Genomic DNA, 12544 nt, shown 5'->3' on the forward strand with positions numbered 1-12544 from the left:
TTTAAAAAAAAAGCTCCTTTAGCGCCACATACAAACGAAAACTCGTCCTAGGGATTTTTTGCCATTGTCTCGTAACTTCTAAAGCATCCATAGCAAGGTGATGCAGACAAAATTTTGGAATTAGAAGTTGTAGATTTTGAACGGCGTGCGCATGGCGAGCTAGCAAAGTGGCGCACTGTTATAACTCCCATGCCTTTAATTTGAATACAGTGAAAATTGAATGCATGCATCCTTGTCAGGAACTGAACATAAGGAATAACAATGGACATGGACATATAAGGAATGTGGGCGTGGTTAGCATAAAACCACTGTTGCTAAGGGCAACAAAAAGTTTACTTTTGCCGATTCGTCTGAAACTGACGTTAAGTTCGTCCTCCTGAGGCGACCAATACATAAAATGGTTGCTATGGAGATAAAATCAACAGAAAAGCCACCAATTTGACAAAAATGTTTTTTTAAATCAACTTATGACATATAGCTCTCACCAATGGAGCAATGTGTTTTTCTGAGTTAGTTGATGCTGATCTCTATGCTAGCACTTTTAGCCACATTAGCATAGCTAGCATAGTTAGCATAATTAGCATCTTAAGCAATGTGTTTTTCTGAGTCAGTTGATGATGCTGATCAACATGCTAGCACATTTGACCAAATTAGCATAGTTAGCATAAGCAGTTCTGACTGGCCTTGATAAAAGGTGCCCGGCGAGGGCGGCGGTGGTGTGTAGAGAAGGGCGTGGAAGGCGGGTTGCGTCTGCAGGCCATACAACGCCGCTTGCAGCTTTAATTATTATTTTTATTATTATCAGGAATGAGGATATCAGAGGGACAAAACATGTTAGAGGTTCTGGAGATCCAGTCAGACTGAGATGGTTGGGACATGTCCAGAGGAGAGACTGAAGGATGCTGAGTCTAGAGGAAGAGAGGGGGATTCCGGATGCAGAGAAGGAAGACTTGAAGGTAGCTGCTGGTAGAGGATGCAGGAGACGGACGGAGGAAGCTGATTGGCTGTGGAGACCCTGGAGGGATATGCCGTGGGAAGAAAAATTGTGAATTTTGCTAAAACTTGCATTTTTATTAACAAAAACAGCTCATTCATGTTTACTATTGAATGTAAAATTCCTATTTTAAACTTCTCAGTTAATTTCTGCCTTGGTCCTTTTTGGGTCGGAATCAAGAGGGTTCAGAAGGAGCTTTAGTAAAAAGCTGAGTATTATTGATATTATACTGGATGGTGATTATAAACGGACACAGAAATAACAGCGTAAACGCCCACTGTCATTTTAAAGCCCAGCTCTTTGTCCTGTACGGAAGATGATTTTAAATAAAGTTTATTTAAAGAGTCGCGTTTTGATGACATCAGCGCTGTTGGGTTTTTGCCATTCGGTGGCGTGAATTCGCCGGTATCGTTTGATCAGATTAACGTGACGCATGCACGTCAGAAGACAGAGCTCGTGAAGCAGCATCGTGTTCGGTTCGGGTCCAGACGCACAGGTTCGTTAAGGTGTTCAGAACTGTAGCCACATGTGAGGGACGCCGATGACCCCCGCGGCGTTACGTCAGCAGATCCGCCACGTTGGTCCAGGGAGGTCACAGTGAACACATCGCGGCTCGGTTCCGGATCCATAGATCAGTCGATCGATGTGATCAGATGACGTTCAGTTCAACTCTGGGCTTTGAAGCGGCAGAACGAGTCACGTGTGTCACTGCGGTTCTATTCCTGACCGCAGGAGGCGGAGCTTCGCCCTGGCGGTCTGGAGGGATTGATAGAGCCAATGACAGGCTGACAATCGTCATCAATAGTGACATTAACAGCCTATAATGATCACAGAACAAACGCGCCTGGTTCTGGTCTCACCTGTAGAAATTCCAGGCGGTTCATTCTGGTCCAATCACAGAACTGCACCGACGTAAACAGCTGGCTCCTCCCATCAGAATGACCCAAATGGTTCCCATGTGATGGCAGCAGTAACAACCATGTGAACGATGGTGCTGCACCTGTCCACCTGTCTTCATCATTTCCTCTCCTCTTTCAGGTCGGTCTATGCAGCGGACCTCTGCGGCCTTCGCCTGCTGTGGCGTACACAGGCTCCGCCCCTGAACGTCTCACCCCCTGTGGAGTGCGGTCACCAGGGCGGCCATGTTGGCGATGCGGGGGATGTGCGTTAGAGTCCTGCTGCACTATCAGAGGACGAGTGGACGTTCAGTGGGCGTGGCTTCCCTGCGGACCAGCCCCTCTCAGCTGTGTCAGAGCCGGTCCCAGTCTCAGGGTTCTGACCCGCTGAACTCTGGTGTCACAGTGAAGCTGCGGACCCGGCTGCTGGTGTCGCTGCTGTTTGGCGGCGGGCTGCTTGGGGCGTGGGCGTACGTGTACTGGGAGAAGCAGCAGCGGCGGTGGCAGCAGCGGACCGAGCAGCTCCGGAAGGTGGCTCTGGGCCAGGGCACCTTCAGCCTGGTCGACCACACGGGCCGGCGGCGGACCAAGCAGGACTTCCTGGGCAGCTGGGTGCTGCTGTATTTTGGGTTCACGCACTGCCCAGACATCTGCCCCGACGAGCTGGACAAGCTGAGCGCTGCGGTGGCAGTTCTGGACCAGGACGCCTCGCTGCCCCCTGTCCAGCCCCTCTTCATCACCGTGGACCCGGAGAGGGACGGCGTGCCGGCCTTGGCCCGCTACGTCAAGGACTTTCACCCGCGGCTGATCGGCTTGACCGGTACCCCGGAGGAGGTGAAGCACGCGGGGCGGGACTACCGGGTGTACGCCAGCCCCGGGCCCAAAGACCAGGACGGAGACTACATCGTGGACCACAGCATCCTGATCTACCTGCTGAGCCCCGATGGACTCTTCCTGGACTACTACAACCGCATGAAGAGCAGCGAGCAGATCGCCGACAGCGTCAGGAACCACATGAGGAGCTACCAGAGGCTCTGAGCGGCCACGCCGGACCCCAAGCTGCTGGGGGAGGAGTCGGATCATGTGGGCGGGATAAGAGCTGTCATAAATAAAGAGTTTTCGGAAGCGGTGTGTTCATTTGTGAGCCAAAGTTCTGGTCCTCAGACAGGAACCAGTCCTGCCTTCGTGGTTCCTCAGGTCTCTACGGTTTATTAGACGGTCAGGTTACACTACAAACAAAACAGTGCAGGCGGAGCTGCTGGGGCGGTCCGGTGGTCGTCCAGGTCCTCACACCACTCAGTCAGGATCAGCTGGACGCCTGCAGGTTCTGGAAGCGGTCCGTGGCTCTGTGGGTGCTGAGCAGGGTCAGACTCATGGTGTCCAGGCTCTCCTCCAGACCTGCAGAACTCTGGATCTCCACCGTATAATCGTTGGCCTGGGGGGCAGAGGTGGACCATCAAACACGGAGAACGTCACCGCTAAAGTTTCGTCTGATGAAGATCCTGCTTCATGGGAACCGGCAGGTTCTTGGCTGCAGACCTGAGACCCCCCACGCTGACTCGTGGGTTCTAAGCTGACCTGAACCTCCAGGAGATCTGGTTTGTACATGCTAGTAAAGTGGAGCATCAGATTTACCAGCTGCAGTGAAGCCAGCAGGAACTTGCAGACCTCCAAGTTGTCCTGACCCTGAACGAGGGAGGAGAACGTCCGGCAGCATCCCACGCCGCTCAGCGCGCCCGTGATGCGGTCTCCGTACTCGCGGATGCTGAAGGGAGGACGCTGCTCCTGGAAAAAACAGAGTCCACTGTGGTTCTGAGCCGGACCTCGGCGGGTCAGTTTCTCACCTGCAGCAGCAGCTCTGGTCCAATATGGTCCTCCCAGTCCTTGACTCTGCGGGACAGAGCCGACTCCTGAATGTAACCTCGACTGTGGGCCACCAGCTGCTCCTGATCCAGAACACACCAACAGCAGCCGTCATGGAACCAAACGGGACAGAACACAGAACCAAGCAGGACAGAACCGAACACGTTTTCAGGACACCCGAGGATCTGCTGATGTTCTGGACGGGGTCAGTGCCTGATGCAGTCCAGCCTGTCAACAGGCTTTCAGGGATTCTTCCAGCTGAACAAACGGATCAGAACCGGTCCAGAATTTGACTGTTGGACTGATGGAGCAGCAGCTTCCTCATAGGTGATGCAGGTAGTGATTACCAATCAGTGATGGGTTGAACCGGTTTCTTCTAGTGGCTGGGTAGCTCGGTTGGTAAGGTGGAAGGCTGCCACGCAGGAACCCAAGGTTCGACTCCCAGCGGGGAATCAACAATGGTACTGGGGGCAATTACCATTACAATTAACATCACTCAGTGGGGCAAAACTTAATGCTACTGCCTCCCGAGCTGCAGCTCACAGCTCCCCCAGGGGATGGGTCAAATGCAGAGAAGAATTATTGATAAATAAATTATTTATTATTATTAGACACCGTGGCCCCACCAAATTGCACATTTTAAATGTGGAGGTGGGCGGAGCCATGAAATGGCCAACGCCCTTCATTCATCTGACGTTTAATCCACCAGAGATTCATTTGACCCTCGGGCCGACCCAGACAATAAAAACGGTCAACGGCAGCCGACTCACCACCTGCAGCTTCACCAGGTCTTCGTAGGACAGCTCATCCGCCTGATCTGCAGACAGAAGGAGAGGCTGAGACGTGCACACACACACGTGCACACATACAGGGGTGAGACAGACTTAGCCCCGCCCCGTTTTCTTCTGATGCAAAATTTCAACCTGAAAACTAGATTTACCCAACCCCTCCGTGCCTCAGGTTTTTCTACCAACCCAAATCCTCACCAGTCCGGTCAAAACCGGACGGCGGGACCATCAGACACCTGAAACCGGGTCAACTTTACCTGCAATGTGCTGAGCTCCTCCAGCAAAGTCTGCAGGATCTTCAGGAGACTCTTCCTCTGAGAGGTCGTGCTCTCCTGCACACACTGCTGGTCAGACGTGGTACTGCAAGCGTTGGCGTCTCACAAAGATGCAAAACCTTTTTTACCAAACATGTCAGCGTCCCTGAAGGCGTCTGCAGGCTCATCCCCCTCCTGCTGCAGCCCCACCTCCTGTGGCTGCAGCAAGGTTCTCCTCAGCTCATCCTCTGACATCACCAGACCCTGGTGGACGTCATCCTAATCATCATCATGTTCAGGTCCAGACTGAAGGCTTGTAAAGTGCGGCAGGTCTCACCACTCTGCGATTGAGCCTCCTCCTGGTCCGGATCTTGTCCTTCAGTGACTTCAGGTAGATGTAGTTCAGGTCTGAAACAGGAAGTGGAGTCAGGAAAAGACCCGCCTCTCAGTTTGCCAGAGTCCTGATGTGCTGTGTACCTGTGAAGGTGGGTCCACCTTTTAGCTTGTTCTCCATAGGACCAGCTGTAGCACACGAGCACCCGCGCGCACACACACACACACACACACATGAGGATGATGATGTGGCTTTCATGAAACATCAGTGTGAGCAGTAGTTCTCACAGGTTCCTCTGAACCAGCTCCTGAAGTCCTGCAGAGGACAAGGGCACCTCCTCTTCCTCTTTCCTCCTTCATCCAGACCGTGTGGAACCCTGTAGCACCTCCCTAAGGAGACACACAACTGTGAGTGGACACAACTTTGTGTAGTGACACCCAGCTGAGGAACGGCCTTGACTGACCCATCCTGAAGGGCTTGTCGTGGGCGAGGACAGCGTAGGGGTCGTGGAGCGTCCAGACGTTCACCTGGAACAGAGAGACCTTCAGGTAGACGTTTACTTGTGGAGAAGCGTTTCAGAAAGTCCTGAGAACGAAGAAAGACGTCCTACAAACGCCTCTGACTAAAACGGGAGGACCGGCTTACAGCCCGGTCTGCACCTGACACCTTCACCTGAAGGCTGACAGAAACGAGGCAGAGGAGATGGGACTGCACATCTGCAGGATGAAGAACAGACAAGTGGTCTGTGGAATCAGGTGACCTACTGGAGGCGGGGCATCCTGCTGGGGTCTTTCCTCAGCAAAGATCTGCCGTTTCTCTCGGACGCCGCTCCCAGCCTGCAACACAGCCACAACAAGTTCAGGTTCTGGACCGTCCAGGTGGAGCACCTGTGCTGTTCTGATGAGACCTGGTGCCGGTCCACATGCTGCTCTGGGTCCTGGTCACTTCTGTCTTCTGGACGGCAGTCTTCTCCTGCCTCAGGGGGCACGTCTGCACCCATGGAGGCATCAACAGAGGAATCCTGATGCAAGAAGTTGGCGGGATGCAGGTCCAGCTCCAGCGCAGAGCGCAGCCTCAGTAAGACCACGCCCCCCTCCCCCGGGAAGAACAGGTTAATCCGAAAGTCCCTCTGGCTGCACAGCACCTCCCCCTTCACACTGACACACGAAGAGACGGCTGTGAGCAGAGCGCACGGCCCGGCGGGTCAGAACCTGCCGCTCCACCCACCTGATGAGGGGCAGCTTCTGCTTCTCCTGGCTTTCTGGAGGAATCAGAGACTCGGGAGGAAGAGGAGTGACGACCACGGTCTGAGGGTCACATGACAGCAATCACACGCTTACGGCCTGTGTACCTCCCAACAGGCAACACCTGTGTACCTCCCAACAGGCAACACCTGTGTACCTCCCAACAGGCAACACCTGTGTACCTCCCAACAGGCAACACCTGTGTACCTCCCAACAGGCAACACCTGTGTACCTCCCAACAGGCAACACCTGTGTACCTCCCAACAGGCAACACCTGTGTACCTCCCAACAGGCAACACCTGTGTACCTCCCAACAGGCAACACCTGTGTACCTCGCAACAGGTAACACCTGTGTACCTCGCAACAGGTAACACCTGTGTACCTCGCAACAGGTAACACCTGTGTACCTCCTAACAGGTAACACCTGTGTACCTCCTAACAGGTAACACCTGTGTACCTCCTAACAGGTAACGCCGCGGCCTCTTTTCTGAAGACACCGGGGGGGGTATTCCAGGAAGCAGGTTCTGCTAGCTCCCACGGTAAGTTTGAGGCTAAGGAAGTTGATAACCTCAGCTTTCGGTTCCAGAAATGGAGGTATGTTTCAGGGTAGGTCAAGTTGCCATAGCAACTCATGCTCTGAACATAACCTGGTCTGGAGCAGGTTTAGTTGAAGGTTAGTTTGTTTTCAGAGAGGTGAAGCAGCATGGCGTGTCCATTTGAAGATGATTTAGTGGATGAAGAAGCTCAGATAATACTTTTTCCACCATGAGAGAGTGATAAGACCACATATGGATGTTGGAAAGAGAAACTTTATACTTTGATCTAACTTCATTATTTGCTTCAGTTAAGATAAATCATTTTTTTTGTTAAGTTAGATTAAAAATAAAACGTAGTTTTCAGACAGTTGTTTTACTTTCATTCAAATTAATTCAATTAAGTAGGTGCTGTTAGATCGGCACCGCAAAGGATTGTGGGATACCATTCCCTTTGCCTGTCTGGACGGATTTGGATTTAAGTGTGGCTTTGTGACCAAATGTGTTTAGTTGTTTAGCTGTTTTACTGTGTTTTGTCGAGTTATTTTGTCCTACTTTGCTTACGTCTCTGCACCATGAGTGAGAGGGAGGGAGAGGATTATTGATTATTTAATCAATTTATACACTTTGTGCATTTTGTTTCGTCCTTTTTATTGTTATACAAATGAGAATATCTGCCGGCTCAAACTTAGACATTTGAGAGTTCAAGAAATATAATTAAGATGGAAAAAATATTAATTGAATTGGAGTAATATGACATTTAGTTAGATAAATACGTAAATTTGAGTTGCATAAACAATTATTGAGTTTTATAGACGTAAGAAATTACGTTGAATAATTTTAACTCAATTATTTGTTACCAATAGAAGTAATTCATTTAAGTTGGCAAAATTGGATAAGTTATATATATATATATATTTCTGCGTCACAAAGAAAATGGAAATAAGATCAGAAACTCGTGCGTTTACTTTGTTCTTTGTCTCCAAGCAGAAACTCTCTTTTGCTGATGATGCAGCCGTGTTACTTTTTTGATGGACGTATAATCTTCATACGGCGTCATTAAAATCTCAGACTCCGTCTCACTGAAGTATAGCGCTTTCTTTTTTTCCACGTGTTTCCATGGTGACTCCAGAAAGCGGCGATCCATTGAGAATGTCTTTATGTACCTGCTGTGCACGTGCATTAACCCAGGGTTACCAAGTGGAGCGTGATTACGTTAACTCATATCCGGTCTTTTGGAACCGACATACCCAGAGTAAGCAAGTTCGGGTGGATTTCAGCCAGAGTTCAGGCTTAAAGTCAGGGAAGTTTAATCATGCTATCTGGAATATTCTTCCTGGAATTTAAAAAAGAACTGGACATAAACTGCTCATGTTATCGTTCCTCACCAGAAACTGTGCCTCATCAGTTTTGCTCTTTCACTCCAACATTTTGGAAAGATTTGACTCATTTTAGAACAAACCCCGTGAAACTATAAATGATTCTATGAACATATTTCTGGATATTTTACACGAGGGAGATTTAATGCAGAGAAAACATAGATAGTTAACTTACTTATAGTTATGGTCAAATATTCCATTCATACGTGTAAATATGCTAACAAAAAAAACGTATTTTCCTAAAGAAATGATTCTGTGTGTCAATAGCTGTTGGAACAGTGGAAACATGGTCACTGTTGAGACTTTATTTCTGTTTTAGTGTTTTCTGCCTGTTTTTATTATGGCTTTTTGTTCATTTTCCTGGCAAATGTGAACATTTTGAGTTTTGTACAGTGTCAATGTTTGATATTTTGAATGTGCAATATTTGTTAATAAAGTTCATTTGAGGAAAAAAAAAACCTGCTTCCTGCCAGACAGGAAGTTGAACCCCAGCTCGCCCATGGATAGGAAGCTTCCTCACCGTACTCAGACCAGACTGATGCCAGTTCTGTGACTGATCCAGGTCCAGAGGGCTGAACTGATGTAGACAAAAACATCTCATGTTACCCAACATGCTTTGCAGCAGCTGCCAGGAGTAGGCAATCAACAAAACAGGGATTAAACAGGAAGTGACTTTTCTTACCATATCCTGGCCATCATCGTCCCTGTTGCTCGTCATTCTGCTTCCGCCGCTCTTCTCAGTCTCCGCCTCCTGGCTCCGCCTGTCAGGTGGACATCGGTGGACACGGGCAGAAGAACAGTGAGGCCCTGGACAACATGGCGGCAAAACTGCTTAAGCAGAACTGACTTCTTGTTTTTTTCACTGATGAACTCCAGCGTCTGAAAAACCAGATGATGCAGCAGCTCCACCTGCAATGGTCAGAGAGGCTCCATCAGTGGTCCATTTGGGTCACATGACCCGTCACATGACTGCGCCCACCTTCTTGCTGTAGATGCAGGCCGAGCCCTGAATAAGCAAAGCAGCTTCAGCGAAGTTCAGTCGGGTTTTTCCTCCGTCGAAGGTGATGCACATCTCATCCAGCTGCAGACACACAGGGAAGTTAACGTGTTACCTTCACAGAGGGGGAGCCACTGTGGGGAGGGGGGCATCACATGATCACAGCAGCCAATCAGAGTCAAGCTGCACTCCGCCTCCTTCAGTGAAACCAGTGTTTTCATGATGAAGGTCATCTAAATCTGTTTCAGGTTCATCTAACTCAGCTGCTGGGAGTCCAGGTGATTCTGAATAAAGCTCCAGCAGGTGTGGCTACCTGGTTCTTGGTCAGCTTCAGTTTACGTCAGAGAAGCTGGGGTTCTTCTGAGCCCCCCCCAAACAGGTGGCGCTCGTCTCCGTCTTACCTCGTCCAGGTAGTCGTTAAGCTGGGACGCCACGTCCACATCCCAGTTCTTGGTCAGTTCTCTGATGGGCTGCAGCAGGTGAGCAAAGCGGCTCTCTGTGGACTCCATGATGACTCCGCCCCCTCCAGACTCTGGAGAACTCAAAGAACGGGTCGGATCTGCAGGAGGGAACCGGGACAAACACTGAAGGGCGTTTGGGCCACGGATAAACCACCAACCCAGAACCTCCATTCTGGACCCAGAAGAGTGGAGGCGACCAAAGACTCCAGTGTGTGTCTGAACGTCTCACGAAAACGCCTGAACATCTCAGAGAAACGCCTGAACGTCGCACGAAAACGCCTGAACGTCGCACGAAAACGCCTGAACGTCTCACGAAAACGCCTGAACATCTCAGAGAAACGCCTGAACATCTCAGAGAAACGCCTGAACGTCGCACGAAAACGCCTGAACGTCGCACGAAAACGCCTGAACGTCTCAGAGAAACACCCGAACGTCTCACGAAAACAACTGAACGTCTCAGAGAAACACCCGAACGTCTCATAAAAAACCCCGAACGTCTCATGAAAACACCTGAACACTAACAACTCTGTTCTCTAGTCTGCACTGACTGTCGGTCGGTGTCCTCACGTCACTGTCGACCTTCTAAACTCCGGGAATGAAAAGTGGAAAGTCTACCTGCAAAGAGGGCAGTTCTCCAGCAGAGCGGGAAAGCAGTCAGACGTCCGTCACCAAAACACCTGTGGAGACGCACGCGCCCACAGGGAAGGTTAAGCAAAGGAATTGACCGGACTTAACGCTCGCGCCTGTTTCCACTCAAATTACCCGCGCGGCCGGAAGTTCTTATTCGTCGCTCTTGTTTGGTGTCTGCTGCCCCTGTGGCCGCGGGGCGGTACTGCACCGGGAATGATTTCGGATCAGCTCAAACGCAGTCAAACGGACCTTTTCCTGTAATATTCAGTGAAATAAACCTGTAGCAGAAGCTGTGAATAAAGTTGAACTGTTGACAGATTCCAGTTGTTAAACGGGTTGACGTGTTTACATCAATCAGGTCAGAACCAGCAGAACCACCGAGTAAGCCCAGGCTGCAGCCTGCAGAATTGTCTGCAGCCTGCAGAATGGCTCAACGTAGTGGAATGCTGGAACGCTGAGGAATGTGAACACGCTGTGGAATGTTAACCCCGCCCACGTTGAGCCCGTGCATTTGATTCACCTTCATCAGTGCAGTTGTGATTGCAGGAAAGGGGAAGAATAAGTGGAGCACATTTTGTGTCATTGTGAATTGAATGAGGAAGAAAGAGGACAGAGGGGAAGAAAATTTGAATGGTGCAATGTTTTTTTATCACTCAAAAAAATGATTCAAGCCCCTCTTTCATGTAACACAATATAATTGTGTTTGTTTTATTTAAAAATATTTATTTTAAAAGAATTTATCTACATTTAATTGACCTAACACAAAATGTATTAATAATTTCCCCGACAACTCCAGTAATCCAGAATAATTGAGTTCAAGTAAGGGGCATGCTGTTGAATGCTGTTTTCCTGTTTCTCTTTATTTATTCTTTTTGCCGTCTTACGGCAACAATTTTTCACCTATTTTAACTATTCAACTATTAAAATGTTCAACTCCTTCGTCTAATGCCTGGTTTGACTTTTGGTCCTTCAAATCCTTTGACTTTTCAAAAGTGAAAACTTTCGTTCGTTTTTTCCACGTAAAAAAACGAAACTGTGCCATGAAATCGTTTCAACTCGGCTTCTCCCAATAAGACGAAACACGACGAGCCTCATTTATGTAAATAATAAATCTATTTATTTTTACAGGCGGCTTGAAAACATCACAAAAGTGTTAGCTCAGTGGATTAGTTAGTGGGTTTAACATCCAGAGGTTCTGAGTTCGAGGCTGGCTTCTGATTGCTGATGCATGTTTTTTTCCTTTGCCTTTCTTGATAAAATTAAGTTCGATTAACTCAATTATATTTCGTTACATGGAAGAATTTTCTTTGAGGTGGGGTTACTCATATTTATTGGATGGAAATCCTGCCCACAATTAAATTGAGTTCATCCAATGAGTTATTTTTTTGAGTCCGTGAGGCCAGACAAAATTTATTAACTCCCTAATACATGCACATGGAAACTTGTAAAAGGCATGAGAAGACAGCAATCACTGTATAATTTCTCTAATTCAATTAAAAAATGTTTTTTTATTTAGCGCCAATTCGAATTACAGACGTCTCAATGGGCTTCATACCGGTAATTGTAAGGTAAACATACAATGAAAAAGGGATCATGAACACAAAGAATGCATTAGGATTAATACTAAACCTTAACAAAACAGATTAATCTAAACTGATATTCCTGCCCTTAGACCCCCCCTTCACGGTAAGGAAAAACTCCTTAAAAACTGGTAGGTGGCAATATTGCACATGGAAACTTGTGAAACCAAAGAAGACGGGCTCAGCGTGGGCGGGGTTAACATTCCACAGCGTGTTCACATTCCTCAGCGTTTCAGCATTCCACTATGTTGTGCAGTTCTGCAGGCTGGAGCCAGGGGTAGTTGGAACCAATGAGTTCTATCACTAGAGGAGACATCACGTGGTTCCTCATGGGAAGAGAGCACCGCCATCTTGGTGAGGTCAAGTTACTACTGCAGTGCATGTGAACACATTTTTTGCATAATACCAGTTCATTGTTTGGGTTTCAACTGCCAAAATCAGAGAAATGAGTCCATGAAGGAGGAAGGCATATAATGTTACGGGTAAGTATTTTGATTTTTTTAGGGGCTTCATTAATCGTACTCATGTACGGGAGCCGGTTTAGCTCGTGCTGGTTTGCGGCGCCTTCCGTCCGTGAAACCAGGGTTCGAC

The 12544-nt window shown here is 48.6% G+C and overlaps 2 protein-coding genes across 3 annotated transcripts; one reads left to right on the forward strand and one right to left on the reverse strand.

Annotated features, from left to right (window-relative positions):
• The first annotated feature begins 839 nt into the window (after positions 1–839).
• On the forward strand, positions 840–3015 carry sco2 (synthesis of cytochrome C oxidase 2). Of its 2 annotated transcripts, none has more exons than XM_078942124.1 (2): positions 840–956; positions 2033–3015. In XM_078942124.1, exon 2 carries the CDS (start codon positions 2137–2139, stop codon positions 2926–2928), a length of 792 nt encoding a protein of 263 aa, XP_078798250.1. In that variant the 5' UTR covers positions 840–956; positions 2033–2136; the 3' UTR covers positions 2929–3015. The 2 variants fall into 2 exon arrangements, with proteins under 2 accessions (XP_078798250.1, XP_004084078.1); XM_004084030.5 differs by lacking the exon at positions 840–956 and adding an exon at positions 1336–1490.
• An 8-nt stretch (positions 3016–3023) lies between these two features.
• ncaph2 (non-SMC condensin II complex, subunit H2) lies at positions 3024–10567 on the reverse strand. The gene is made up of 20 exons (XM_078942123.1): positions 10506–10567; positions 10359–10420; positions 9684–9841; positions 9265–9366; positions 9133–9194; positions 8968–9046; positions 8806–8862; positions 6357–6436; positions 6037–6286; positions 5894–5965; positions 5593–5656; positions 5417–5518; positions 5273–5317; positions 5133–5203; positions 4945–5059; positions 4799–4873; positions 4524–4570; positions 3735–3836; positions 3526–3675; positions 3024–3325 (listed from the first exon to the last, which is right to left on the reverse strand). Exons 3-20 carry the CDS (start codon positions 9789–9791, stop codon positions 3197–3199), a joined length of 1710 nt encoding a protein of 569 aa, XP_078798249.1. The 5' UTR covers positions 9792–9841; positions 10359–10420; positions 10506–10567; the 3' UTR covers positions 3024–3196.
• Positions 10568–12544: the final 1977 nt, after the last annotated feature.

This window comes from Oryzias latipes, chromosome 23 (assembly GCF_053564925.1).
Source record: "Oryzias latipes strain Hd-rR chromosome 23, Olatipes_Hd-rR_3.1".
Classification (NCBI taxonomy): domain Eukaryota; kingdom Metazoa; phylum Chordata; class Actinopteri; order Beloniformes; family Adrianichthyidae; genus Oryzias; species Oryzias latipes.

Bases quoted from the DNA above. Each gene is read 5' to 3' on its own strand.
- sco2 (XM_078942124.1), top strand. From the start codon at position 2,137: ATGTTGGCGATGCGGGGGATGTGCGTTAGAGTCCTGCTGCACTATCAG.
- ncaph2 (XM_078942123.1), bottom strand. From the start codon at position 9,791: ATGGAGTCCACAGAGAGCCGCTTTGCTCACCTGCTGCAGCCCATCAGA. The intron at 9,367-9,683 runs GTAAGACGGAGA...GTGTGTCTGCAG, and splicing joins TTAACGACTACCTGGACGAG to CTGGATGAGATGTGCATCAC. The intron at 5,060-5,132 runs GTGAGACCTGCC...GACGTCCACCAG, and splicing joins GGAGGCTCAATCGCAGAGTG to GGTCTGGTGATGTCAGAGGA.